Raw genomic sequence first — 24,158 nt, forward strand, 5'->3', positions numbered from 1 at the left:
GCCCCCCTCGTCCTGGGAGAACACTTGAGACCCCTGCACTAGTCCAGGCCATCGCCACTACTGCCTCTCCTCCCAGACTCCTGGACCATGCACTTTCAGGGCTGGCAGTGGCCATCATGCGAGTCATCTGTCACTCCAAGCCAGGTTCCTGTCACCTTTTCCTGGGGCTCTTGGAACAGGCTCCATGTCAGTCTCCCTGCCTCCACTCTCACCCCTCCAAATCCATTCACCACAGAACTCCCGAATCACCTTGCCAAAATGCTAACTTCAGTGTGATGCTTCCCTGGTCCCATGACTGCCCTGCCCAGAGCATAAAGTGGAAAGGCCCTCACGGGGCTTGCAAGGCTCTGCATGACTGCCCTAAGCTGCTGCTCAGGCCACTGCTGCCCAGCTCTCCCTTCCATACCTCGACTCCTCACTCCTATTGAAATGAGCACCCACCATTACCCGTCCCCTCCCAAATGCCACCTCCTCTGTGCCAACATCCGCAACATTCAGACTGCAGAGGTATGCCCAACAGTGGGACTCAGGCCTGGGCCTTCTGCAGTCGCCAGAGCCCCCAGGCCTTGGGGACACCCCTCCATGCCTGAGGTGCCTGGAATGATACATGGGTGTGCACGTGTCCATGCACCTGCTTGTCAGCCAACAGCATGGAGCACATTTCAAGTATGTACAACATCGTGCCGCAGCCTGGGGCTGACACAGGAGTCCTGCCTGGTACCTGGCCTCCAGCAGCTCCCAGTGCTTTGGATAACCAGACAGGATAGCAGGCCAAGACAGAACCAATGGGCTGAGGGCTCTGCGAGGGGCATGGTCAAAATGTGGGTATCCAGGCGGGGGAAGAAGGATATGCTTTTCCCTGGAAGCTGGAGACTTTTTAAAAGAAGTTGGGATGTGTGAGCTACATAAGAGAATGTGCGACATGCAGAGACCTGAGGGTGTGTACAGGAAGAGAACAATAGGGTATGAGAGTGCTGTGAGCAGAGGCCCGAGGTAGGACCTGGGGGAGGGCTGGAGGACAGCAGGACAGGCTGCTGGAAAGGTAGAGGCTCAAACATAAAAATGTCTCTTCTCCCTCGCAGCCATTCATAGGACACCCAGCCCAAGGCCAGGGTGTCCCGTGGCTTGACAGATGCGCCAGCTGTGGGCAGGCTGCACCGTCGCCGCTCCACCACCAGGCTCCTGCCCAGGAATATCCCTTAGCTACAAGGGCAGAGAAGCAAGGCTGAAGAGGAACAGGCCTGGCCTCCTGAGACTCCTGTACCAACCAACCACAGCCACTCCAGAGAGGACCCTGGGGGTCACGCTCAACACCACCATAGCCTGTGCTCCATGACAGGCTTAGTGAAGCCTTCCCCACTGTAGCTTTAAGACAGATACTCAACTCATGGACTGCTGTTCCCAAGAGACAGACATTCCTTGGGACTTTCTGGATCTTGCCCCTCGCCATCTGAGTAGGCTTTGCTTTCCTTGCACAGTGCCAGGCACACCCACCAGGACACTGCTTGCTGTGAAGGACTGGGAAACAGGGTCTTGGCCCTACTTCTCACTCCTCAATGGCAAGACACAAGACAGTTCACACGTCCGGTGTGAGAAGGGAAAGACTGAGGCCCCTGCCAGCCCTGAAACTAGTAAAATGAGAACAGTGAGAAGCCCAAGTTAACACTTTAGCAAGGTGGCAAACAGACCCCCTGAAGCCCTGGCATGGGGTGGGGGCGGCACTTTCAAGGCAAATTCAAGCATGGCTTCCATGGTCGGCACTTCTTAGCAACAGCTGTTCTCATGAGGACCTGCGGTAGGGCATGGAGACGTCTCGGAGCAGCACTGCTTATCACAATATCAAACACCCATCTTGCCCAGGTGGGCTGAGCGGTGCCTGGCACACCCCAGGGATGGGGAGGAAGCAACAAAGACGTTACCTAACACACATCCACTCCAGGATTTCCAAGCGGTATTTCGAGGGAGTGCACAGCAGCTCCTGAATGGTCTTAGGCTCTGTGATATAGAGACCCTCAAGGACAGGGCACTTGAGATCCTAAGCAAAGAAAAGGAAAACAGGGAAGCTTTACAAATCGAGAAGGACTTAGGGGCTGAAATGCTCCTTCTTCACACACGTTTACTACCCTCCAAGCACATGTGAGCTTCTTAGCACACATCCAGTCCGCACCCCCAGGCCCCCCCATACTGAGTGCAAGTGGCCTGTTGGTAGGGCTCTCCGTCCCTCTTGCCCGGAGTTGAGGTCTCTCCATTCTCAGCCCACATCCCCAGTGGCCTGCACCCACCTCCTTGAAGTATGCCCGCTGTAGGCTAGAATCCCCGTTTAACCCGGTGGCAACTAGGGGCCTCGGCAGGAGTCCGAGACTCTGGTCCAAGGTCCCAGGCATGGGACCCCGAGGAACATAGCGCCTATCTGGAGTTCAGGGCAGGGAGAGGGGGAGGAGGAGGGAGGGAGAGGGGGAGGGAGAGGGGGAGGGAGAAGGGGGGAGGGGTGGCGGAGGGGGAAGGCGTAGCGGGGCGGGTGCTGCGGCCCCTGGGACGACTATCGGATCTCCCGACGCCGGTTTCCTCACTCCTGCTACCGCGGGCACCCGACGCCCACTCGGAGGGTGGCACCGACTCTGCCGGTGTCCGCCTGGACCCCCGAGCTCCCCAAGGCCAGGGCCTCGGCCCTCCCCGCGTCTGCGTCTGCTTCGCCTGCGCAGCCAGGCCCCGCAGGATTCCCGCAACAGAAGCCGCGGCGCGGCGCGGGGCGGCCCCAGGCCGCGGCCCGGGCCCAGCCGGCTTCCGCGGTAGGCCCTGCCCGCCCGCCGCCCGCCCGCCGCTGCCCCGGCTGCCTGCCCGGGCCCGCGGCACCTTGAGCTTCCCGAACACCTCCACGGCCGCCTTCAGCACGCCCCCGTCGTCCCCGGCCTTGTGGCCGCCGTCGCCGCCGCCGCCGCCCAGCCCAGCCATGTTTCGCGCTCTGAGCCGCAGCCCACCTCCGCCTCGGAGGCACTGGCCGGCGCGTCTGCCAATCCGACGCGGGCCCGCGGCCCGCCCGCCCCCCCGGGCCCCGCCGCGCCTTCCCATTGGGCCGCTGCTCCACGTGCGCCCGGGCTCCGCCCAGGAGGCGGGCCCCGGGAAGGGGCGGGGCGGGGCCCGGGAGGGGCGGGGCCCTCGTCGTTGCCCGCGTTCCGCCGCCCCTGCCAGGCGCCCCCAGGAGAGGGCGCTCCTGCCCGGGCCCGGCTCGCCCCGACACCGCAGAGCCGCCTGGCGGGTGCGCCTGAGCTGGGCCTTGCGTCCCGCTCCCCGTGCGGGGCTCTGGCTCCCGGGTCCGGGTCCGCAGTCGCTGCTGTAGTTTCTTGCGTGGGAATGCGGCCCCCCTCGTCACCAGCTGAGCGACTTGGGCCACGTTACCTACCCTCTCTGCGCCCCCTTGCCCTCACCTAGTGGGGAATAACGGGGGCGCTGACCTCACTGGGTTGCTATGAACATGGCTGACGTAATGATTCCTACGACAATGCCTGGCGCGGACAAAGCACTACGTGGATGGTCACTGTTAGGATGCTGGACCCTGCTACGTCCCCCTCCTCCTCCCCCATTCTGTCTTTCATACTTCTGGAAGGTTCTGAGGCTCCTTCCTGCCCCATCCACTTACATATTTTTTTGCATGTCTCACAGCCCTCAAGCTCAAAGAGTCTGGCACGAAATGCGACGAGCCATCGGCCCCCAGACTCCAACACCCCATCCCTGGGGCCTACTGATGTGAGGAGCAGGAAGGGTTGAAGGGTGCCTGGTGCCCAGGGAGTCGGGAGCCTGTGGCAAGCAGCTGCTGCCCACTCAGCCCTCTCCAGAGGGGCTCCCTCCTCTGTCCTGCCCTGCCACCTCCCGGAGAGAGGGATCAAGAGGCAAATCCAGAAAGGAGGGACCCAGGGACCTGGCAGAGGCAGCTGCAAGCATGTGAGTGACCGGAAATGTCTCTCAGCTCCGTCCCAGGCCCGGGGGTATGCAGGAGTCAGGGTCAACACAAACACACCCGAGCCTGGCCTTGCGGGGCAGGGCCCGCTCCCTACTGAACTCGGAATCCCGAGCTACTCTGAGCCTCGCAAGTGAGCTGAAGGCTCATGCAAACCACCCTAAGGCCCCTTCCCCTGGCCAGCAGGCCTGCTGCCTTGGGCCCTCTGGCAGCTGAAGGCTGGAGGGGCTTTGGGCTGTTTTTTTAAATATTTTTTTTCTCTCTCTCTCTTTTTGTTTTTGTTTTTCTTTCTTTCTTTTTAAAAAATTTCATTTCAATCACAGCCCCAGCTCAGACATTCAAATTCTTGTGGGTTTTTCTGTGGATCTTTCCTAGGACTGGGGAATTTGGCGGGAGAAACCACAGCAGTGTGGTGGCCTCCCCAACCCTCCCCATATCCTCTGCTCCTGAGGATCAGGAAGAAACAAGCCCCTGTGTATTCTGGAAGAAAGTTCCCCTTCTCCACCCAGCCCGATGGAGCCAGTACTCTGAGCAGCCCTTCCCCAGTTCAGCAGCTCCGTCTATGGCATGGGGTGGGACATGGAGGGATTGGCAGGGCCTCGAAGGGAGAAAACCGTCTTGAGAGGTCATGGGGTCCATCGTCCTGAGCGGAGGACGTGCTGGCCAGCCCTCAGCTCATGGAGACGGCTGCTGAAGACCTGCACACACCACCACTAAATCATGGTGCCTCCTCCCAAGCATCCTCCACTGGAAAGGCTGGACGCTGGGATGAGAACAGAGACTGCTGGGCCTCTCAGGGAGGGGGAAAGAAGGGGCCGGCTGGTAGAACCTTCTGGAAACCTGGACTGGAGTTCAACACAAGGAAGCACGTCTCCCAGAGGTCACTTTCGAAACAGTGGCTGGCTGCCCGGAAAGGGAGAGTGCTCCCTGTCTTGGGAGGTGTGCAAGCCCAGGGAGCCACGTGGGTAGGGATACCAAAGGGTGGGTAAGTACAGTGAGGAAGGAGAGCACAACCCTGTAAGGAGCATCCCCGCTGAAAGCCCCTGGGTCCTGTGAAAGAGGCTTCGGCGGGTCAGGGGTCAAAGATGAGGCCCGAGGACCCATCCACCTAGGAGGGGATTTGGTAGGGGTCGGGGGTCGGTGGAGAGTGTGGATCCCCGGCAGACCGAGGCACTTCGTGCAACAAGAGCCAACCTCCTGATCATGGGGGAAACTTGGCCATGGGTCCCAGCAGGGCCTCAGCCATGTGTCAGAACTTGGAAAACAGGTTGGAAAATGAGGCCAGTTGACAGGCACTGGCCCCACTGTGCCAGGGATGGGCTGGCAGGCAGTGCAGGCCAAGGCAGCCAGCCGCGTGAGGCACCTCGGTCTGTGCAGTGGGCACAGGAGCGGACAGCCAGCCAGCTGCCTGCCCCCGATGGCCTCCCTGCCCCGGAGCAGCAGCTGTTGGTGGGAGATGCGGGGCGTCAGGCAAGAGGAAGGCCCCGGGAGCATCTCCACCGCAACGTTCCAGCTGTCTTTAGCAGCAGATCCCAGGGGTCGGGGGCAGGGGGGTCTTAACCAGGGCCCCCCACCCCGCAGCAGGCATTGCCAGTCAAGGGAGGGTGGAGTGCAAGGGTTTACCTCCCCATCAAGGAGCAGAGAGCAGACCCGCTTCCGGCTTCCGGCTTCCGCTGCATCTGACAGGCCGGGAGGCCCTGTTGCCCATACACTCCTGCCCCGACAGGCGGAACCGTCCAGGGACGAGGCTCCCTCCCCCCCCACTCCCCTCACCCGCGTGGTTCCCCAGTAGGAAGAGGGGATGTAGGGACTCCTCACCACCTGCCCTGGTGAGCACCAATGCAGGCCTTGGAAGAAAAGGCAAGTGGCGAGTGCGTGTGTGACATTACAGAGGAAGAACTCACTCATGGAACAAGAAGCTTCTCCAGTGGGAGAAGTAAGAGGCCGGTCCTGACGTCAGGGGGGGGACGAGACAGGGTAATGAGGTCAGGCTGAGGATGGTCTGAGGCCAGGACTCTCCACAGGCGAGGTGAAGCCTGCCTCCCGCTCCCCGTCCTCCTTCCCCACCTGCTCCCTCCTGCCCCTGACTGAGCCACCGCACTGAGCCTTCGGTCACCATCCACCCTGGTGCCCGCGTCTCGCAGCCAACCCACGACACTGTGCCAGCCAGGAGCCCACCCAAAGCCAGCCATCTTCACGCAGATGGGAGGGCGAGTGGAAAACCGGGAAGGAAGGGCCGTGGCAGGGGAGACAGGAAAGCCACAAAGGCTGCCGAGACCCCGAACTTCCACATGGGCAAAGAGGCTAGAGGGTCCTCGGAACGAGAGTGACCCCGCCCCCAACCTCAAGGCCCTGGGGACTGGTCTGGCCAAGCACAGGCTACTGGCGTCTCCTAAGTCCAGAGGATGACAGAGCTGCCACCATGGGCCTGTCAGATGGGGGCCTGCCCCAGGCACAGGCTTGGGGGAGTCAGTCGGCTCCCATCCGAGTACTGGATGGATGGGACTGTCAATCTAGGAGCAGACCGATGACAACCCACTCTAGAATGCTGTCCTGGACCGCTGTGTGGACACCGGGAGGCTACTGGCACGTGAGGATGCAGAGGCTGTCGGGGGCCCTTGGCCTCTTCTTCTTGTCACTTTTGGTCCCCGTGCTGGGGCAGGGACCATGACAACCTAAGGCAGGGCAGCTGGCTCCCTGCCCACGGGAAACCTAAGGGAGCCTAGGCCTGGCCTGGGCCTCCTGCTCCAGGGCCCCAGCCTCACCTCCCGCCACTGAGGGGCCCCTGGAGCCTGCAGGGACGTCACCAGCTCCCAGGCCCCAACCTCCTGCGAGGGCACATTTCACAGCCTAGGACCCAGATCAGATCTCCGGCTACTCCCAGGGTCTGGGAGGGTCTGAGAAGTCCCTCCTCGCTGCAGGCATCTGTAGGGGTGTGGACAGAGCCAGGCTGCGGGCTTGGGGGTGGACCCACCAGTCGACTCCTGGCCCCCATGGATCCCGGGGTGAGAAGGAACGTGGGGGTGGAGAGACAGGGGGAGGGACATGGTGAGGGGCTTCGCTTGCCTTCTTGACCCAGGCTCCAAAAATGCCGTGGGGAGGGGTGCAGGCTGGGTCCCTGGAGGCTTCTGGGATCCCAGCTAAAGCCCCCCCAACCGTGCTCCCCTCGTGCAAGGACTGCGCTGCACCCCGCAGGGTGAAGGTTGGGGGTGGCTGCGAGGCGCTGGCAGGAGGGCACCGTGGGGGCAGGGAGGGGGGGGCGGGGGAGGGGGCTGCCGCACGTGTGTGCTGGGGCTCAGGCCCCGGCCGGGGCAGCAGGAGAGGAAACGGCGGGCGGGATGGCCCCCTCCGCAGGGAGACACTCGGGTCTAGACGGCTTGGCAAGGCCGGCAGGGCTGAGTCACATGCGTCTGGAGCTGGAGACGCAGGCGCCAGGACTGGAACACGAACGTGCCCACTCCTGAGGGCCCGGCGGGGGAGGGGGCGCTCAACCTGGTCTCCCCGGAGCCACGGCCCCAGCCAGCACCCAGCCGGATCCCTGCCTGAGCACCCCCTCACGCCCACCCCGGGGCCCAAGTTATGGGTAGGATCCAGCTGGGTTTCAGAGCCGGGATGGAGATGGGCCAGTGGCCCCCACGCACCCCCATTCCAATCATGGCCCTGCTCCCTCATCCCAGCCACAGCAGCCACCTGGGACCTTTGTGGCCCAAAGCCCCCCTTGCCGGACTCCACCCCCTGCAGGCCGCGGGCCACGGGACCTTCCCAGGGATGCCTGCGCCCCAGCAGCTCAAAGCCATGGCTCCTCTACGGGGACCACGGATGCACCTTCTTCTCCAACACCCCATCCCCAGCCATGGCTGGGCTGCTTGGGGTTCTGTGTTCCCCTTGCCTCCTTCCCCTTCCTCTGTCTGTCTGTCCGTCTGTCTACCCCCTCCCCGGCTCGCTCAGGAACGCCAGGTCTCTGGACGGGCTGATGCAGTTAGTGCTCACAAAAGCATCTGCCAAAAAAAGTTGTTTAATTGGGACCAGATCCTCTGAGGTTTTAATGGCATTGAAACAAGATGGGTTTTCTCTCAGGAAGAAACTGTGGGCAACAGGAAGAGCGCATAGAAAGTTTGGCTCTTTTCTTCTCGGAGCTTGAGGGGGAAACGGCCCGTACCCTTATTTACGCGCTACAGATGGTTGAGTGCGCTCCCCGAGAGGCCCTCGCACACGTCCGCGTGGGTAGGGCCAGCACCCAAGTGCATCGGCACCTGTGCCCGGGCACACAGGGACACGCTGGTGTCAGTGTGACCTGGACATGATGACGAGGCTCAAGAACAGGCCTGCTCCCTCGTTCGGTGTGGCTCCCGGCCAAAGGCCTGGCACACAGTAGGGCCTTGATGCACTCGCCAAATGACAGGTAGTGGGAGGGCGGGACTGGCAGCCAGACCTTGGCCCCGGGCTTTGGAGTCGTCGTATGCGGGACGACCCTCTGGACATCACCGCTTGGCTGTCTCACCACCGCCCGCCCTCCACCTGACGGACGGGTCAGGAGGTGGATTCCTGAGCTGGGCCCCGGGCTTACTCGGCACTCAGCTCTCGGCTCTACTCACTCTCTGACCTGCGGCCTGTACCCTGCGCCAGCCACCACCACCTCTCCCCTGTCTCCACCCTGGCTCCCGTGTCCTCCCTTGTGTCCCCCCACAAGCCGGCCTTCCACCTCCGCCTGTGAAATCCCTTTACAATGTAAGTGGGGTGCTGCGAACCCTCTGCTCCGAAGCCCACGGTGGCTCCCCGCTACCCTCAAGGCCACAGCCAAATCAGCCTGCCACCCTGCCCAGGCCTGTCCCTCACTCAGCCTGCTCCAGCGCACCGTCCGCTTGCTGCTTCTCCCGCCCTTTCTGCCTCCCAGCCTTGCACTGGCCACCCTGCCCCTTTGAAGGGAGGACAGAGCTCCAGTGAAGAGTCTCCCCAAATGTCACTTCTTCACAGTCCTCACCTGAACCGCCATCCAAAGCTCCCCTCCGCCCAGTCACCATGATGAGGGGTCCCTGCGCTCCCCACCCAGCGCCTGCCCACAGCGGGGGCTCAGGAATGTTCCCTGAGCCAAGAATCCGTTTTCCGATCCTCCCTTGATGGGAGGAGGGCTCTCGGCTGTGCGGTTCTAAGGAGGCTCGAGGGATGAGGAGTGTTGCTTTGGCATCCTCCCGGCTGCCAATCAGAGCGCCCCACTTGTGCGGGTGTACATGTGCGCACGGTGTGCGTGAGTGTGTGGACAGTGGGCCACGTGGAAGGGCAGGGCGGGAGGAGGAGAACCCGGAGTCTGCTCCCTGCCCTTAGAGTCCTCGGACCCCGCAGCTGGAAGCAACCTTGGTCATCCAATGTGACTCTAGGCCCCTTCCAGCTCTCAGATTCTAGAACTCTGCAGAGAGCGCACACCCACCTCATTAACATGGAGAGGCCGAGGCCCTGCGCGGGGAGACTCGCTCCCGACATCACATGGCCAGTCTGTCCAGGGCAGAGCTGTGAGCCCAAAACTCTTTCCAGCAACCCCCAGGCTGTATCCGTGGTTCCTGGAAAATCCCGACACCCCTCCCGCCCTGCGCTCCAGACACTAGGCTCGGGGTTAGTGTTGGCCGGGGGCCCTGCCTGTCCCAGCCCAAGTCCACGAGCGAGCTCTGTGTGCACGAAGGGTGGGCGTGGGAGGGTACCTCAAGTTCTGCTGAACCCCCACCCCCGCAGGCTGGCTCTGCTCCCTGGGGGGTTGCCTCAAGGTCCCCATGATGTCCAGGTGCCCCAAGACCGGATGAGCAGGTGGCCAGGTGGCCCCTGGGTCCCCAGCAGGAGGAGGACAGCAGGACAGGACTCCATGGGAGCTGGGGATCCGACGGGGCCCAGGCCTCGCCCCTTCCTGCCTAGGTGGGTAGAAGCGGGGTCCCTCCCTCCTCCAGACTGCTGTGCCAGAGAAACCTGGGAGCAGGCTTCCTCCAACCCCCAGCCCAGCTAATGGGAACCAGATGGCAGGATGTTTAGTCAGCGCCTGGGGAGCGGCACGAACAGGGGAAATGGGTTGGGGGCCAGGATTCCAGAATCCATCCCCAGGCAGGGGGAGGGTCAGAGCAAGGGCTCCAGCCACAGTCCGGCTCCAGGGGCCCCCTCAGAAAGGGTCCTACCCCTCCTCAGGCAATGCCCTGACCTGGGCAAGCCCTACCCCCGCCCCCCCGCTTCCTTGTCCGTACTGGGGAGGCTGGGAGCACTCGGTCTTCCGGGATCCGCGGGCGAACTCCTCACAGCCTTCCCTTGCCTGAGTGCTCCCCGTCCCTGGGCTTCAGCAGCCCCGCAGCCCCAGACATCCTGTGTCACCCCGGGCCACACAGGCACACTGCTGGCTTCAACCTTGGCTCCCTAGGCCCTTGGTCGTGCTCACTCCGCAGACTGTCTCTGATCTGTGAGTGGCACGGTCCCAGATTCAGGCCATAACCCAGAGCCCTGGACGGGACACAGGAGAGGGTGCCGGTGGACCCCGGGTGGCTCTTATGGGACTGTTCGCTGGCATGGGGGCTCCTTGGAGGCAGCAAGTCCCTTGTCCCCGCCGCACCCCACTCTCAGACCTGTGTGTGCAAATGTTGAGGAGCCCAGTGAAGACCCTCTTGCTGGGGCCTCCCCGCCCTGACTCTCCCCCAGCCGCCCCCTCCACCTGCATCTCACACACTCCCCTGTGCCCTGGACAGAGACCTCGAACCCCAGATGGTGGTGGGAAGCTCCATCCAGATGGCCCTTCCTGGCCCTGCTCCCCGATCCCTGCACCCTCCCCGAGCTTCCCCCTCCCCTCCACCCGGGCCTTGCCCACAATTAACTCATTTTTTCAGATCGCTTCCAAACATAAGTCAACGCTGGACAGAGCTGTAGGAAAAGCTTCCTCAAAGCTGGCCCCAAAGAGCCATGTGGTGAGACTGGGCCTCTCTGCCAGCCCCCACCCGCCCGCCCGCCCTCGGCTCCCACCGCGGGGCCTGGGGCTGGGGCCCTCCGAGGGTCGGCCGGAGGCCTGCGGTCAGACACCCCCTGCTTCGCCTCTTGGTCCACCCTGCAGCCCCTTCCCTCAGACCCCTCAGACCGGCTTCCTTTCCACCTTGGCCCAAGCCGATCCTCGAGTGCCTCTGTGACCAAGAGGGCACGCCTGAGGCAAGGGGGCATCCCGGGACCGCCTCTGACAGTGGTCACCCGGACCCAGCGGCCCCTGGTGCACGTGCAGGTTAGCGAGGGACGGTGGCGCAGCGGGAGAGGCTGCAGGATGTGTAACCACCCCCCCCCCCCCGCTTTTTCCAAAGGAGAAAATGGAGTTCTGGAGGGAGGGGAGCTGCCAGGGGTAGTCAGGGAGCCGCTGGGGGGCCCAACCCGAGGCCCGGGCCCAGGGGACTGGGGCCCCAAGGGCGGGGTCCGTGCTCGCTCCCTAGCTCTGCCCAAGCGTGGTCGCCTCCGGAATCGGGAGGCCTCGGCACGGGCGCCCGTGGCAGAAGCCCACAGGCTTGGCGGCTCCTGGGCGGCCCTGGCACCTGCCCCCTAGCCCGACGGCCCACTCCGCTCCTTTCCCGGCCGTGGACGGAGGACCTGGCAGCCCGGGGCGGGCGGCTCGCCCTGTGGTGGGCCTCACAGGTCCACTGTGTGCAGAGACAGAAACCCCATTCATGGGGGCCACTGGGCCTGGTCCAGGGGAGAATGCAGGCCTTCCAGCAAAAGACCGGGAGCACTGGAGTCCAAGGAAAATCAATATCTCTTTCTCTTCAGGTGCGAGAAGGGGACATGGGGGGAGGTTGGGGGCAAGGCCTAGGAGGTATTTGTTTGCAGGGGGGGCGTCCTTCCTGGGGGAGGGCTGGGGCAGGTGGGGGAGGCTCCTAGCGCTGCAGCCGGGGCCAGGAGCTTAGGGCTCAGGACCGTGTGCACCGTCCCTCTTGTGTCCCATCGCGCTGTGGCCACCGCTTCCACCTCTCCCAGCTCTTCAGCCCCTCTGCTGGCCCAGGAGGCCTGCGCGGCCCAAGCGAAGTGGCCATGAGGAGCATGATGCTCCCAGTCCTGGCTCTTTGGGTGGGGTGCTGCCCTGGAGGGGCCCTGGCCGAGCAGGGGCTGAGCCCGAGAGAGCCCGCGGCAACGCCAACCTCCACGGGCATGCTGACCCTGCAGCCCCCACCGCCCAGCTGGCCTGGGCCCCCCAATGGTGAGTAAGTAGGTGGCACCAGCAGGGAAAGGCTGGCAGGAGGGGAGCACTCTGCCTTGTTATTAGAATCCCCCCTCCGGGAGCAGGGGCAGAAGAAGGCTTGGTAACCCCAAGGCTGCCCACCCAGTGCTCCCCTTGGATAATTCCAAGGGGGCTAGGAGAGACCCTTGGGCCTCAGGGAACCCTCTCTGAGGGTAAGGGGGATTTGCAGACTCTGGGAGGCCCAGTACCCATAGCCCAGGATGAGGGCAGGGGAGGGAAGGAGCCCCCCTAGGAGGGGCCACTGCAGCTAGGGCTGGAGTTATGGATCCAAGTGCCCTAAGACTTCCTGAGGAGACTGGGAGACATGTGGGAGGCTGCAAGTGGGGGACCCGGAGCTTGGGAGGGGTGCCACAAGTAGCCCCGGGAGACCAGCTGTGATGTGACCATCTCACAGGCCAGTGGTTGGCTCCACATTTGCTTGCCCCACCCCAAGGTGCAGGGCTGGGATAAGAGGAGCTGGTGGGTGGGCCCAGGCACCCACCCTCTGCAGACAGCAGGACCTGCAAGGGATGCCCATGGATCGTTAAGGTGGGGCTGCCATGTGTTAGAGGGGAGGCAGGCGGGATGAGCCAGCCCAGCGGCCGCTGGCCTGCTTGTGACACTGAGCAGAACGCTGCTCTCTCTCTGGTGCTTGGGGTCCTCCAGTCTGGGGCCATGAAAAGTCGGGCAGGAGATACTTGGTGACCTCGGGAGGTAGGGGTCTGTGACAGAAGGCTGAGATCTCCTGAGGATAGGAGAGAGAGGAAGAAGTGAGGCCTGGGCAGAGAGGGGAGGGAAGGGGGGCAGCCTGTGGCTGATCCGCTCTTAGGACAGAGATGCAGCCTCTCAGCCAGGCGGGGGGCCCAGCCACCCCAGCCCATACCAGCTCCTTCTGCAGGTCAGGCGCGACCCACCCTCAGCAACGGCGGCCCAGACAGGCCTGAGGAAGGAGCCCATGAAGCCTGCACCCAGCCCCCAGGCCCCAGCCGGAAGGCCCCTGCCAGGCCAGGGCCGGCTCAGAGGGAGGCGTCGCCCCCAGCAGCCTGGGACCAGGAGTGGAGTCACTACAAGGGGCCCAGCAGCAAGTGGGCCCGGCCACAGGCCGTAGCCGAAGCCCAAGAGCGGGCGGTGGCCACCAGAGAAGGTCAAGGCAGGAAGACAGGAGGCCGGGGGGCCAGGAGAAGGGGCCCAAAGCCCAGGAGGCCCCCCAAAGGTGAGAACTGGCCAGGACAAGAGCCTGCAGGGGGTAACAGGGCTGTGCCCGAACCTCCGGTGGCTGAAGCCGGGTCACATCTCCCGCAATCATACCGGCATCACCCGCCCCTGGGACCGCGCCCTACTCTCAGCGAGCCCAAGCCGGGCGGCCGGGGTACAGGCAGGGGAGGAGGCTTTCGAGGCCTGGCTCTCTTCCCTGGCCTGGGGGCCCCCATTCGTGCTAAGGGAAGGGACCCAGCGGCCTGGTTCCGGCCAATTTGCCGGCAGGTCCAGGGGGCCCCAGGCGAGCTCCTGCCCCTCGACAGACCTTGGGTGCCATGTGACCAAGCTGGGGCCGCGTCTGTTGTCCTCCAGGGGTCCTCTGCCGACCTGGCTCAGGGAGCCGGCATCAAAAGAAGGATGACAGCCAAGGCCAAGGTGGCGGCTGCACCAAGGAGACCACAGACCGTGAGCGGGAGAGGCCGAGGAGCAGGCAAGGGCACGGACACAGGTTTCCGGACCTGGGTGCCGCCGAGCAGGCCATGCCCCCCCTGCCAGCCTCCTGCCTCCTGGCCCGGGCGGCCATCGCCTGCAGCAATGTCAAGATGAAACACATCCCTGCCCTGACTGACCCCGGCCTAGCCACGCTCTACCTGGCCGGTAGGTGACCCCTCTCCCCCACACTCACCCCCGTGGCAGGACTGAGAAGGCCACACACCTGGGCTTGCCCTCTAGTGGGTCCCCAGCCAGGGTGGCTGCAGCGCGGCTGTGCTGGAAGGCCCACCTCCCTGGGGGTCCTGGTTGGCCGTGAGAAGATGCCCCGACCTGGGACAGTGAGAGGAGCCAGCTCCAGGGACGCCCGGGTGGCTCAGTCAGTGAAGCGTCTGCCTTCGGCTCCGGTCACGATCCTGAGGTCCTGGCGTGGGGGGGGGGGGGGGGGGGGATGTGTGCTCAGCAGGGAGTCTGCTCCTCCTTCTTGCTCTGCCCCCCTCCGCTTTGGCCCACTTTCTCTCTCTCCGTCTCTCTAAAATAAATAAATGCAAAGAAGAGCCAGCTCCTCTGGCCCAGGTTGGGGAGGTCCTGGCAAAGCGCAGGGGGACAAGGGAGCGGGGACTACAGCCACCCTGTGTCCGCACAGAGAATGAAATCGCCAAGATCCCAGTGCACGCGTTCCGGGGGCTGCCCAATCTGCAGTGGCTGGACCTGAGCAAAAACAAGCTGGATGCCCAGGGCCTGCACCCGGATGCCTTCAAGGTGTGCAGCAGCTTCTCCACTTGTGCCGCCAGGGGGTCTAGACCGGGGGTGGCGGCAGGAGTTGTATATCCGAGATGGCTCCCGGTGTCCATGGATGCCCCCCCACCCCCGATACTGCCTGGGGTCTCAGGCCTGGAGGGGGCAGTGCTCGGAGTACCCAGCACGGTGGGCCTCAGTGGTTGCGGATGACGCGGCCCCGCAAGGGAGCAGCAGTTCTGGGAGACTAGGAAGCCACGGTGCCACCAGATGGGGTCCCCGGGGTGGGCTCGGCCCAAAGCCATGCCCAGAAAGCCTGGCCTGGCTGGAGGCACCCCAGTCCCCAGCCCCCTCTGCTCCCCGCCCCTCCCGCCCCCCCCCCGCAGAATCTGACCCGGCTGAAACGGCTGAACCTGGATGGGAACTCGCTAGCCGCAGTGCCAGCCTTGCCGGCCTCCCTGCAGGAGCTCAAGCTCAACGACAACGTCCTGCAGGGCCTGCAGCACAGCAGCTTCCGGGGTGCTGGCAGGCCCCTGGGGCGGGGGGCCTGAAGGGGCCTGGGGGGCTGGGGAGCTGGAGGGCAGAGGAGGGAGCAGCGGCCGGGGAGGGGCACCCTGGAGTCTAGGGGCAGGGAGTCTCGGGAGCCCCGGCAAGTACAGGGGCAGCGGGGCGCCCAGAGCTCTGCGGTCGGCTCACATGGCCCTCGCCACCCTCACCCCCACCCCGCAGGGCTCAGCCGGCTGCTGACCCTGGAGGTGGAAGGGAACCAGCTGCATGATGGCAACATCTCTCCCCTGGCCTTCCAGCCCCTACACAGCCTGCTCTACCTGAGGCTGGACCGGAACCATCTGCGGACCATCCCACCCGGCCTGCCAGCCTCCCTGCGGGTGAGCCCCAGGCCGGGGAGGCAGCGTTGCAGGCAAAAGCCTGGAGCACCTGCCACCAGCGGGTCCAGCTGCCTGGGAGGGGAGTTTCAGAGATAAACCCACAAAGCCTCTGCGCTCCCCGGCCTCCTCTCTGGCTGACCTGACCTTCCGGAGGCCTGGAGTTGGGCTTTGGGGGCTGTCTTGGACCTTCTGGGTGTCCCTGGACAGGGCTCAGGCCCTCGCCGGGCCACATGGTCCCCCTGTTGGACGGTGCTCCTTGGGGCTGTGTCTTGTGGGGCTTTGGGGAGCCGCGGCACAGCTCGCACACGTTGCTGGGCTCCTTTGCACGTGGCCATGCCCCGAGAGGCACAGAGATGCTGACACCTGGGTCTCACGGACGGGGCCGGGTACAAGGGGAGAGGGAGCCAGGCGGGGCAGGTGGGCCCCTCACCCTCACCGTCAGCCCTGGCCCTAGGAGCTGCACCTGGGTACCAATGTCTTCGAGGAGGTGACAGAGGGCATGCTGAACCATAGTCACAGCCTCAGCGTGCTGGTGCTCAGCAACAAACAGCTCCAGGAGGACCGGCTGGCACCCCGAGCTTGGACTGATCTCCCGTGAGTGCTGCCACCTGCCCTGGCACCGCCTGAGCTTTACCCCGACAGGTGCACGGAGGCCAGAGAGGGAGGATTCACCCAGAGGAACCCAGACAGGAGGAGGGGTGGCTCTGTGGCTCAGGCCTGGTGTCAGGTGGGTCATCTTACCTCCATGCCCAGGGCTCAGGGTGGCCCTGAGCCCCCTACGTCCTCCTCCAAGATTTTCCTATGTGCCTCCCACCCAGCAAAATCCCCAAAGCCACAGGAACCCCTTCCTCTGCCCATACCTGGATTCATTCACCCCGCAGGGCCCCAGCCAGCTGGCCTGGGATGTGCCATGGGCCTGGACAGAAGGGCAGTTCATCGGGGAGGTGACAGGGACAGGAAGGGCACGGAAGAGGCAGTGGGCATGGGAAAGCACAGCATCTGAGCTTCCTGGGGCGTACCAGACAAATACCACAAACTGGGGAGCTTACGACCACAGAGTTTTCTACTCGCACAGCTCTGGAGGCCAGAAGCCTAAAAGCCAAGTGGCAGCAGGGCGTCGCTCCCTCTTCAGGCTCTAGGGGACGGTCCTTCCTCGCCTCTTCCAGCTGCGGGCGGCCCCAGGTGTCCCTTGGCCCCGATCGTGGCCACGGCACTCCAGTCTCTGCCTCTGTTGTCACGTGGCCTTGTCTGTCTGTCTCTGAGTCTGTCCTCTTGTGTCTCTCATAAGGACATTTGTCATTGAATCTCAGGCCATCCCTAATGCAGGATGAGCTCCCCTGGAGACCCCTCACTTACATCAACAACGATCCGTTTGCCAAAGAAGGTCGTGCTCAACGGTTCTGGGCAGACATATATTTGGGGGCCACTAGTCGCCCCACTACAGGAAGGGTCCAGGATGAGTCCCTATGGTCTGGTTTGGATAGCATGGTGGACGCGCCAACAGAAGGGGTCCAGGGAGGAGAGCCGGCCGCGATAGGCGCTGCCTACCTCAGGGGCAAGGCTGCGGCCGGGAAGCAGCAGGAGGGCTGGGGAGCGCAATCCATGGGGTCTGGCGACCACCATGGCCGGGCAGCGGGGTGGCAGGCCGGGGTCAACAGACACTCCAACCTGACATTGCAGGGACCAGCGCCTCCCGCCCTGCACCCTCACGTTCCAGGAAAAAGTTACCAGGACGTTTGGGTTTAATTATTCTTTTTTCCTCTCCCCCTCTTGCCAAGGGGGCAAAGGAAAGCAGACAGCGGCCAGGGCGGGGCCACGCAGCCGCTCCACTCCCACCGCGGGGCCTGGGCAGGGGGCTGGCGGCCAGTCAAGCCCTGCTGGCGCCGCCCAGCTCGTCCCTGGCCCGGGGAAGGGGAGGGGGCTGCTGGCAAAGCAGGCTCGGGAGACACTGGAGCCCCGACCCCCGGGGGCTGAGGGCCGCATGGGCCCCAAGGCCAAAGGGCCGACCTCAGCCGCAGGAGCTGGGGGCATCGAGGAAGGCCGCTTCCCCTGCTCGGCCCCGGGCTGGAAGCATCACCACCCTCTGTTCCTGCTCTTCCCCTGCCCGGCCCTGGTTCCGACCCGCAGCCCGCCGTGGAGCCAGTGACCCGGGCTAAGGGCCACCCCAGCCCCACCGCCTGCTTGCCTGACCCCTCGGGGCCCCCGGCCCTGACCCCCAGGAGCCTGACTTCCCTTTCCCTCCCGATCTTTCTTCTGCTTCTCAGCCTGGGGTGAGACAGGAAGATGACAGGAGAGCGTAGGGATGAGAGGCAAGGGCCGCGAGGCCGGGACCCAGGCCGAGGAGGGCAGAGCAGAGACAGGCGGAGGTGGGCGAGCGCCTCACTCGTCCCGTGTGCACTGGAGGAGCCCCTTGGCCTCAGTGGCCCTGTGGTGAACAAGGAGGACCCCCACCCGGATCCCCTCTTCGCAGCCTCTTTAGACAGAGGAGGACGCGGAAGCCAGACAGGGCTTGGCCGGCCTCCCGGCCCTTCCCCACCGCTGGGCGCTGCCGGCAGGGAGCCAATCCCTGCTCTCTCGTGGGGTGTGCACTGGGCACCTGACCGGGGTGCCCGCCGGCTCACTGCACGCCTGCACCCCGGCCCGCAGGAAGCTGGAGGTCCTCGACCTGTCGCACAACCGCCTGGCGCGCGTGCCCTCCTTCCTGCCCCGGGGCCTTCGGCGCCTGACGCTGCACCACAACCGCATCGAGCGCATCCCGGCCTACGTGTTTGCGCACATGAGGCCGGGCCTGGAGCTCCTGCGCCTGTCCCACAACAGCCTGCGCACCGACGGCATCCGCGGCGCGTCCTTCCTGGGCCTTCGCCGCTCCCTGGCCGAGCTGCTGCTGGACCACAACCAGCTGCGGGCCATCCCACGCGGCCTCCTGGGCCTCAGGGGGCTGCAGGTGCTGCACCTGAGCCACAACAAGATCCGGTAGGGCCTGCCGCCTGCGCCCCTCGCGCCGTCCCAGCCCCCCGCACTGCCGGCCGGGGGTGGGGGGAAGGGCAGCGGAGGCCAGGGGTTCCTGCCTGCCAGGGGGGCCCGTGGGAGAAACCGTTTGCTGTCCCCATCTGTCCACCTCGGTTGCCACCACGGGAGGCTGTGCCCGGTGCTTGGCAGGCCCGGGCAGCCAAGGGCTGCAGATGGCAAAAATCTGGCCGGGGGCTGGCAAAGGGGAGGTGAGAGGGCCCTGGCTGAGCCTCAGGTGAGGAGGTGGCAGGTGGTGGCAGCGACCTGCCTGACCCACTGCCCTGGGTCTGGTGTCTGTGCCTCGGTGGCACCGCCCCCTCCCCGCAGAGCCCTCTGCTCCTCTCCTCCTGGGTGACACCTGCCTCCCCTTTCTGAGGTCTTCTCTCCTCCGCTTGACCCTGCCACCCCCACCCTGTAGGCACATGCCCCTGAATTCCATCTGTGATGCTCGAGTGGCTCAGAACTCCAGTCTCATCTCCACACACCTGGAGAACAACCTTATTGACCCGCGCCGCATCCCGCCCACCGCCTTCTCCTGCATCCGGGTCTATCGCAGCGTGGTCTTCCGGCCTCAGCAGCAGGAGGGGGTGGCGGAGGGCTCCTAGGAGCCTCCTGCTCCTTTAGGACTGGTGGCAGGGGGTGGGCAGGCCTAGCTCCACTTGATCTTTGCACTACTAGGAGAAAGATCGAGAAGACCCGGCCACTTCAGATGCTCCCACTTCCCACTGAGGGCTGAGGCCCCTTCACTTAGTAAATGGCCCAGCAGGGTGCAGCGCTGGTTTGGACTCGAACATAATAAATGCATTTCATTCAAGCCCCGGAGCCCGCACCAGCCTCCCCCTCTCCCTCCTGGATTTAAGCTGCATTTGCATGCTGGCTCTCTGTGGTGCATAGAGCCCCCAGGGCCTGCATCCTGGACACTGCTCTATTAGCAGGGAGTTAAGAGGGCCTGGTTCCAGAAGCATCTCCAAGAGCCTCCCCACCCCTACCTGCCCTGGCCAGGGTACTGAAGTCACCCTTCACAAGGATGTGGCAGTTCAGCAGCTCAGCTCCGAGCCACCTGGGGGCCAAGCTCAGCGCAGCGGCTCAGGACGGCATCAGTACCTCTCTTCCAGGAGGCATCTGGGTCCCGGTGTGGACCCACAGGGCCGGGCTCCGCTGGCAGAGCACACTGATGTGGAGGCCCGGGGTGCCCGCCCTTTGTCCTAAAGCCACTCACAGTCACACCAGGGATGCCTTGCCTCCCCCTCTACCCCTAATCCAAGTCCCCAGGTCCAGATCCTGGTTCCCCTCCCCCCATGTCTGGTGCAGGCACATCCCCAGGCCAGCCTGTGGGTCACCAGGGCCGCACCCAAAGTCCTCAGGCAGTGTTGCGGGACCCAAATGTACCTTCATGAGACCCGGTACCAGGGAAGGGTGGAGAGTGCTTGGTCTGTGGAAGGCCAGGCCTGGCCCTGGAACCCAGCCGTGACCGTCCCCCGGGCCAGACTTGCTGCCTGTCTGCCTGGTGGAGAGGCAGACACAGACACCAGCAAGCTGTGAGAGCGCAGTCCGGCCAAGGCCCGAGGACGGGACAGGGCAGCTGTGCTGGGTGGGGACATGGGGTCTGCAGAGCTCCCTGAAGCCACCAGGGCAGCGGGGCAACTGCCCTAGTGGCTTCACTGGGTCAGCCTTGACAGCTCACGATGCCACCACACCCGATGCTAGGGAGGCTGAGGGACCGGGCAGGGTTCCGCAACCAGTGGAGAGCACAGCTGAGCCTGCCCCTGCCCTCCCCCTGGGACAGTGGGAGGCTCACAGTGGTGTGGGGGCCAGAGACAGAGCCCGGCGACAGGCATCAAGGATGTGGCGGGAGCAGGACCGGCCCTGGCTTTCAGTGTCGCCGGATGTGGGTGGAGAGAGGGAGAAAGGGCAGCGAGTACCCGCTGCAGAGACCCCGCTTGGCCACCGCCTCAGGCTGGGGTCTGGGCCTGGGAACTCTCTTGTGTGGGTCCCATTCTAGAGCCAGCCCCCCACCCCCCCACCCCCGAATTCTCAGCCCAGAAAGGGCCAGACTCGGGCAGGGGGCGGGGAGAGGCCTGGGAAGCTTGGGGAGTGTTTGCTTTGGACTCATCGGAGCATTCCTTCTCCTCCGGGGCCCAGGCCCACAGATATGGCACATCCTGTTTGGGCTGGGTCAGAGGTCAGCAGCCCTGGAGGCGCTGGCCCCCGATGGGAGGGAGGGCTTGCTGCTTTCCCAGCTCTCATGACCGTTCCACCCCAGCTGCCCGCCCGGCCGCTGCTCCCCTGCTCTGGTCAGCCCCCGTGCCCCCCTTCCCTGCAGTCGCGGAGGTCAGGCCCTGGGAGGCACAGAGAGTTCAGGCTAGGCGAACCCCCTCCCCTGCTGGCCTCTCCCCCCTGCTGTTCTCACCTCTGCTGAGCAGATAGGGGGGGCGGGGGGGTGGGGGGCGCTCAGGAGGAGTCTGGCCATGTCCCAGGTCCCAGGGCCTGCAGTTTGTCACGGCCACTGGCCTGGAGGCAGGAGGAGCGGCAGAGGAGGGCAGGGGACACAGGAGGTGGGCAGCCCCAGGTGGTTACTGGGGTAAATCCCACTTCAGATCGAAGCTGCTGGGCCCTTGGGGTGCTGTCAGGTGGGCTGAACCCAGGCCTGGAAGCCACGCCTGAGCAGACTGGCGCCCAACGTGGCACAGATGCAGCCAAGCCCCGAGTGGCTATCTGCCACTGGGCCCCCCCCCAAAACTGGATTTGCCCCCAGGAAGTTGACTGGGAGGCTCTTGGGGCCACCACCCCCGGGACGGGAGGACAGGAATAGCAGTGGCGGGGGGAGATGGCCGGTGACAGATGACAGCCACACCAAGCCCCACAGGTGCTCTGGAGCTGAGCGGGTCCTGAGCGGGGCAAGCGGACCCGGCCTGTGCGTAGCCCATCGTCATTACACGGGGGTGCCCGCAAAGGGGCCAGGAGCTCAGGGCAGGCTTGCCAGCAGCTAGAGGCCAGGGGCTTCCGGCCTAGAGGGGAGACTGCCCAGGCGGCACGGCACACCCCCAGGGAGACGTCCCCACAGAGCCCCAGCCCGGGCAGCGAACGAACACGTCATACCGGCTGGCAGGACCCAGCACCCCGCCCTCCCACCCCGGCTGTTGCCCTGCAGCCGCCCCTTCTTCACCCACATCCTGGGTCAGCCTTGACAGCTCTTGTGCCAGCATGAGAGAGGCCACTGCCCTCCTCTTCAGGGCAGCCACTGACCCCACTGGAGGGTACAGGGGTGGGCAAGGCCCAGTAAGTCACTCCCAAAGCGCTGGGCATCTGAGGGGTGACTACAGTCAGATGGCAGGAAGGGAGGCGGTTGTCAGCCCTCCGACTGAGACAGGAGTCCCATGTAGGGGGGAGGCGGAGGGTCAGGATAGTGGGGGCAAGTGGGGACCAGGAAGGGGGACATATAAGCCAACAAGTGCAGTGGTAGGGAACGGGGACAGGGAGCAGAGGTGTAGCCCTTGCGGCTGGACCGATGTCTCCTCCCCAGGACCTCCGTGGAGCCACGTACCTCTGCCCACCCCGCCCAGCCACAGTCCCGCTGTCCTGCCCATCGCCTTCCAAATCCTCCAACCTGCCTTCTCCTTTCTATCCCCAGCACCCCCACCTGGGGGCCAGGCTCCCTGCCTACCTCTCTGCACATCTGGTTCCAAGCCTTTCCCCTGCCTCGGACCCCAGGTGGTGGCAAGCTTAGCCCAAGGCCCCACCTCCAGGACAACAGGCCCAGGGCGGAGCAAAGCGTATGTGTAGCATGGTGTGCCCCATGCCCGTTCCACACCCCCCCAGCCCCTGCCCCGTAACAGTTGCCACCATGGCAGGTGAGCGGAGCCAGTCGGCCAGACACGGGCTGCCCAGGCCCCTCCCCTGTGCTGCCCTCACCCACTGTCCCCACCGGAGCCGCCTGGCCCTGCAGGCAGCAGCCAGATGCAGGCACTGCTCCTGGGGGCCGGCCTCCCCCTGGCGGAAGACCAGGGGCTCCCGGGGTGCCTCAGGGCCTCCCTGTGTCGCACCGGCCTGCCGGGCAGCCCGCAGACGCCTCCCGGTGGCACAGCCCCCTGTCCACCTTCCCTCATCTGGCCACACCCCAGGCCATGCCTCTAAAGATAGCCAGACACAGGCCCAGCCTCCGTGGAGACCCCTTCGGGCCCTGAAATTACAGCCTGGCGGCCTGGGCCAGAGAGCCGCTGTGTGATTATGTCCTCGGGGGAAGGTCAAAAAAAGCTCTGGCATACAGAGTGCCAGCTTTCACTGGCCACACCTCGGCTATCGGCGCTGGGAAGCTTCCAGATAGTGGAGGCTCGGCTCACTCTGCACTAGTCGGCTCCCTCTTGGGTGTTTAATGTGAGCCTCGGGGAAAGGTTCCCAGGCTCCCACACCCAGGGGGCCCCTGAGCACCATTAGGTAGGCCACGTCTGGGTTCCAGAGGGTTCCGACGCTAGCCTCTGGGGCGCTCGGGGTGGGTGGGGCTGCCCCCCAGTGACCATGGGCCTGGCTCGCCACCCCCCACCCCCGTCACTGCCCAGCCCCCGAGGCCGTGGAGATGGGGAGTGCAGGAAGCCAGGACGTGAGCTTGGCTTTGGGGGCTGCGGTGCCCAAGATCCTCAGGGCCCTCTCTGGGATCTCGGCTGAGTTCTGGGCAGGGTCGCTTGCTCAGGATGTGAGCTCCGTGTGTGCATGTGCTGCGTCCCTGCCTGGGCATCTGTCCTGGAGGCTAGGGCATAAGGGGCTCCTCCCTGGGGTGAGAGCACTTGCTCTGGGCTCACTTTGCAGGAGCCCCATGTGGCCACTCCAGGGAGAGGCTGGAGGGCAGCCCAGGGGGCCACTGGAGAGCCACCCCTACCCCCAGGAAGCCCTCCATGCACCCCAGTGGTGCTAGTACCTAGGCCGGTGCGCCTCCCTCTGTAGCGCTCATCACACTTGGTCACCATCGTGCTTCCTCAAGCACATCCTGGCTTCTGGTCCAGGAACACATGTGCTCGGCGGGGCGGAGAACAGTGAGGCTGGCTGACGCGGTCCCCAGGGAAGGGACAGAGGGACAGACGGGAGATCTGAGGAAAGAGTGAGGAGCCGGGAAGCACAGACAGGGAGAGCGATGCGTAGAGGCAGAGACGAATGAGCGGGGGCCCAGGCAGACAGGGCTCGGCATGGAGGCCAGAAGGGGGCTGGCGGAGGGCCCCTGCAGCTCGGGCCATGCTGCTCCTTCCAGGCCCCAGAGGCTCATGGGACCAGCAGCTGGGTGGTCTGGAGCTCAGAGGGAGCTCCATCAACTGCTGGAACCTTGGTGGGGGCCCCTTGGAGCCCCTGGGCCTTGACCCACTGGGCCACCTCCCAGCCTCCCCGCCCTCCCCCCGCCCCAGGGAGCGCCAGCAGCAGCAGATGCGGGGTTTCAAGTGCAAAGGAGACTCGAAGCCCGCCTGCTGGGTGCCCTGCTTCCTGCCCCGCGTCCCCCTCCGACTCCGAGGGCCGGGCACACACAGCTGCGAGCCAGCTGTCGGAGGACAGGCTGCAGCTGAGTCCAGGCCCTTCGCACACAGGCACACAGGACGGCGGTGGGCTTAGACGGCCCTGCCCCAGGAGCCCCTCGCAGCTGCTAGCAGCCCTGCCTTCCCTTCGTCCCGGCCCCCCTCCCTCCTAC

General features: G+C 64.8%; 2 protein-coding genes across 2 annotated transcripts in view; one reads left to right on the forward strand and one right to left on the reverse strand.

Annotated features, from left to right (window-relative positions):
- Positions 1–2,990, reverse strand: part of HAUS7 (HAUS augmin like complex subunit 7) — a 33,963-nt gene extending 30,973 nt beyond the window's left edge. The window contains exons 1-2 of the mRNA XM_072744931.1: positions 2,854–2,990; positions 1,920–2,035 (exon numbers count right to left, since the gene is read on the reverse strand). Coding sequence (XP_072601032.1) covers positions 1,920–2,035; positions 2,854–2,952 — 215 coding nt within the window. The 5' untranslated portion in view covers positions 2,953–2,990. The remainder of the gene's footprint in view (positions 1–1,919; positions 2,036–2,853) is intronic.
- On the forward strand, positions 2,951–19,095 carry LOC112911503 (extracellular matrix protein 2-like). The gene is made up of 11 exons (XM_072743537.1): positions 2,951–3,256; positions 11,028–11,189; positions 11,930–12,149; positions 13,069–13,314; positions 13,740–14,024; positions 14,503–14,618; positions 14,981–15,113; positions 15,324–15,481; positions 15,936–16,075; positions 18,128–18,454; positions 18,909–19,095. Exons 1-11 carry the CDS (start codon positions 2,951–2,953, stop codon positions 19,093–19,095), a joined length of 2,280 nt encoding a protein of 759 aa, XP_072599638.1.
- Positions 19,096–24,158: the final 5,063 nt, after the last annotated feature.

Source organism: Vulpes vulpes, chromosome X (genome assembly GCF_048418805.1).
Source record: "Vulpes vulpes isolate BD-2025 chromosome X, VulVul3, whole genome shotgun sequence".
Lineage (NCBI taxonomy): Eukaryota > Metazoa > Chordata > Mammalia > Carnivora > Canidae > Vulpes > Vulpes vulpes.

Excerpts from the sequence above, each read along its gene's own strand:
- LOC112911503 (XM_072743537.1), top strand. The coding sequence starts at position 2,951 with ATGTTTCGCGCTCTGAGCCGCAGCCCACCTCCGCCTCGGAGGCACTGG. Across the intron at positions 11,190-11,929 it reads GGCCCCTGGTGCACGTGCAG|CTCTTCAGCCCCTCTGCTGG; the intron begins GTTAGCGAGGGA and ends CACCTCTCCCAG. Across the intron at positions 14,619-14,980 it reads TGCACCCGGATGCCTTCAAG|AATCTGACCCGGCTGAAACG; the intron begins GTGTGCAGCAGC and ends CCCCCCCCGCAG.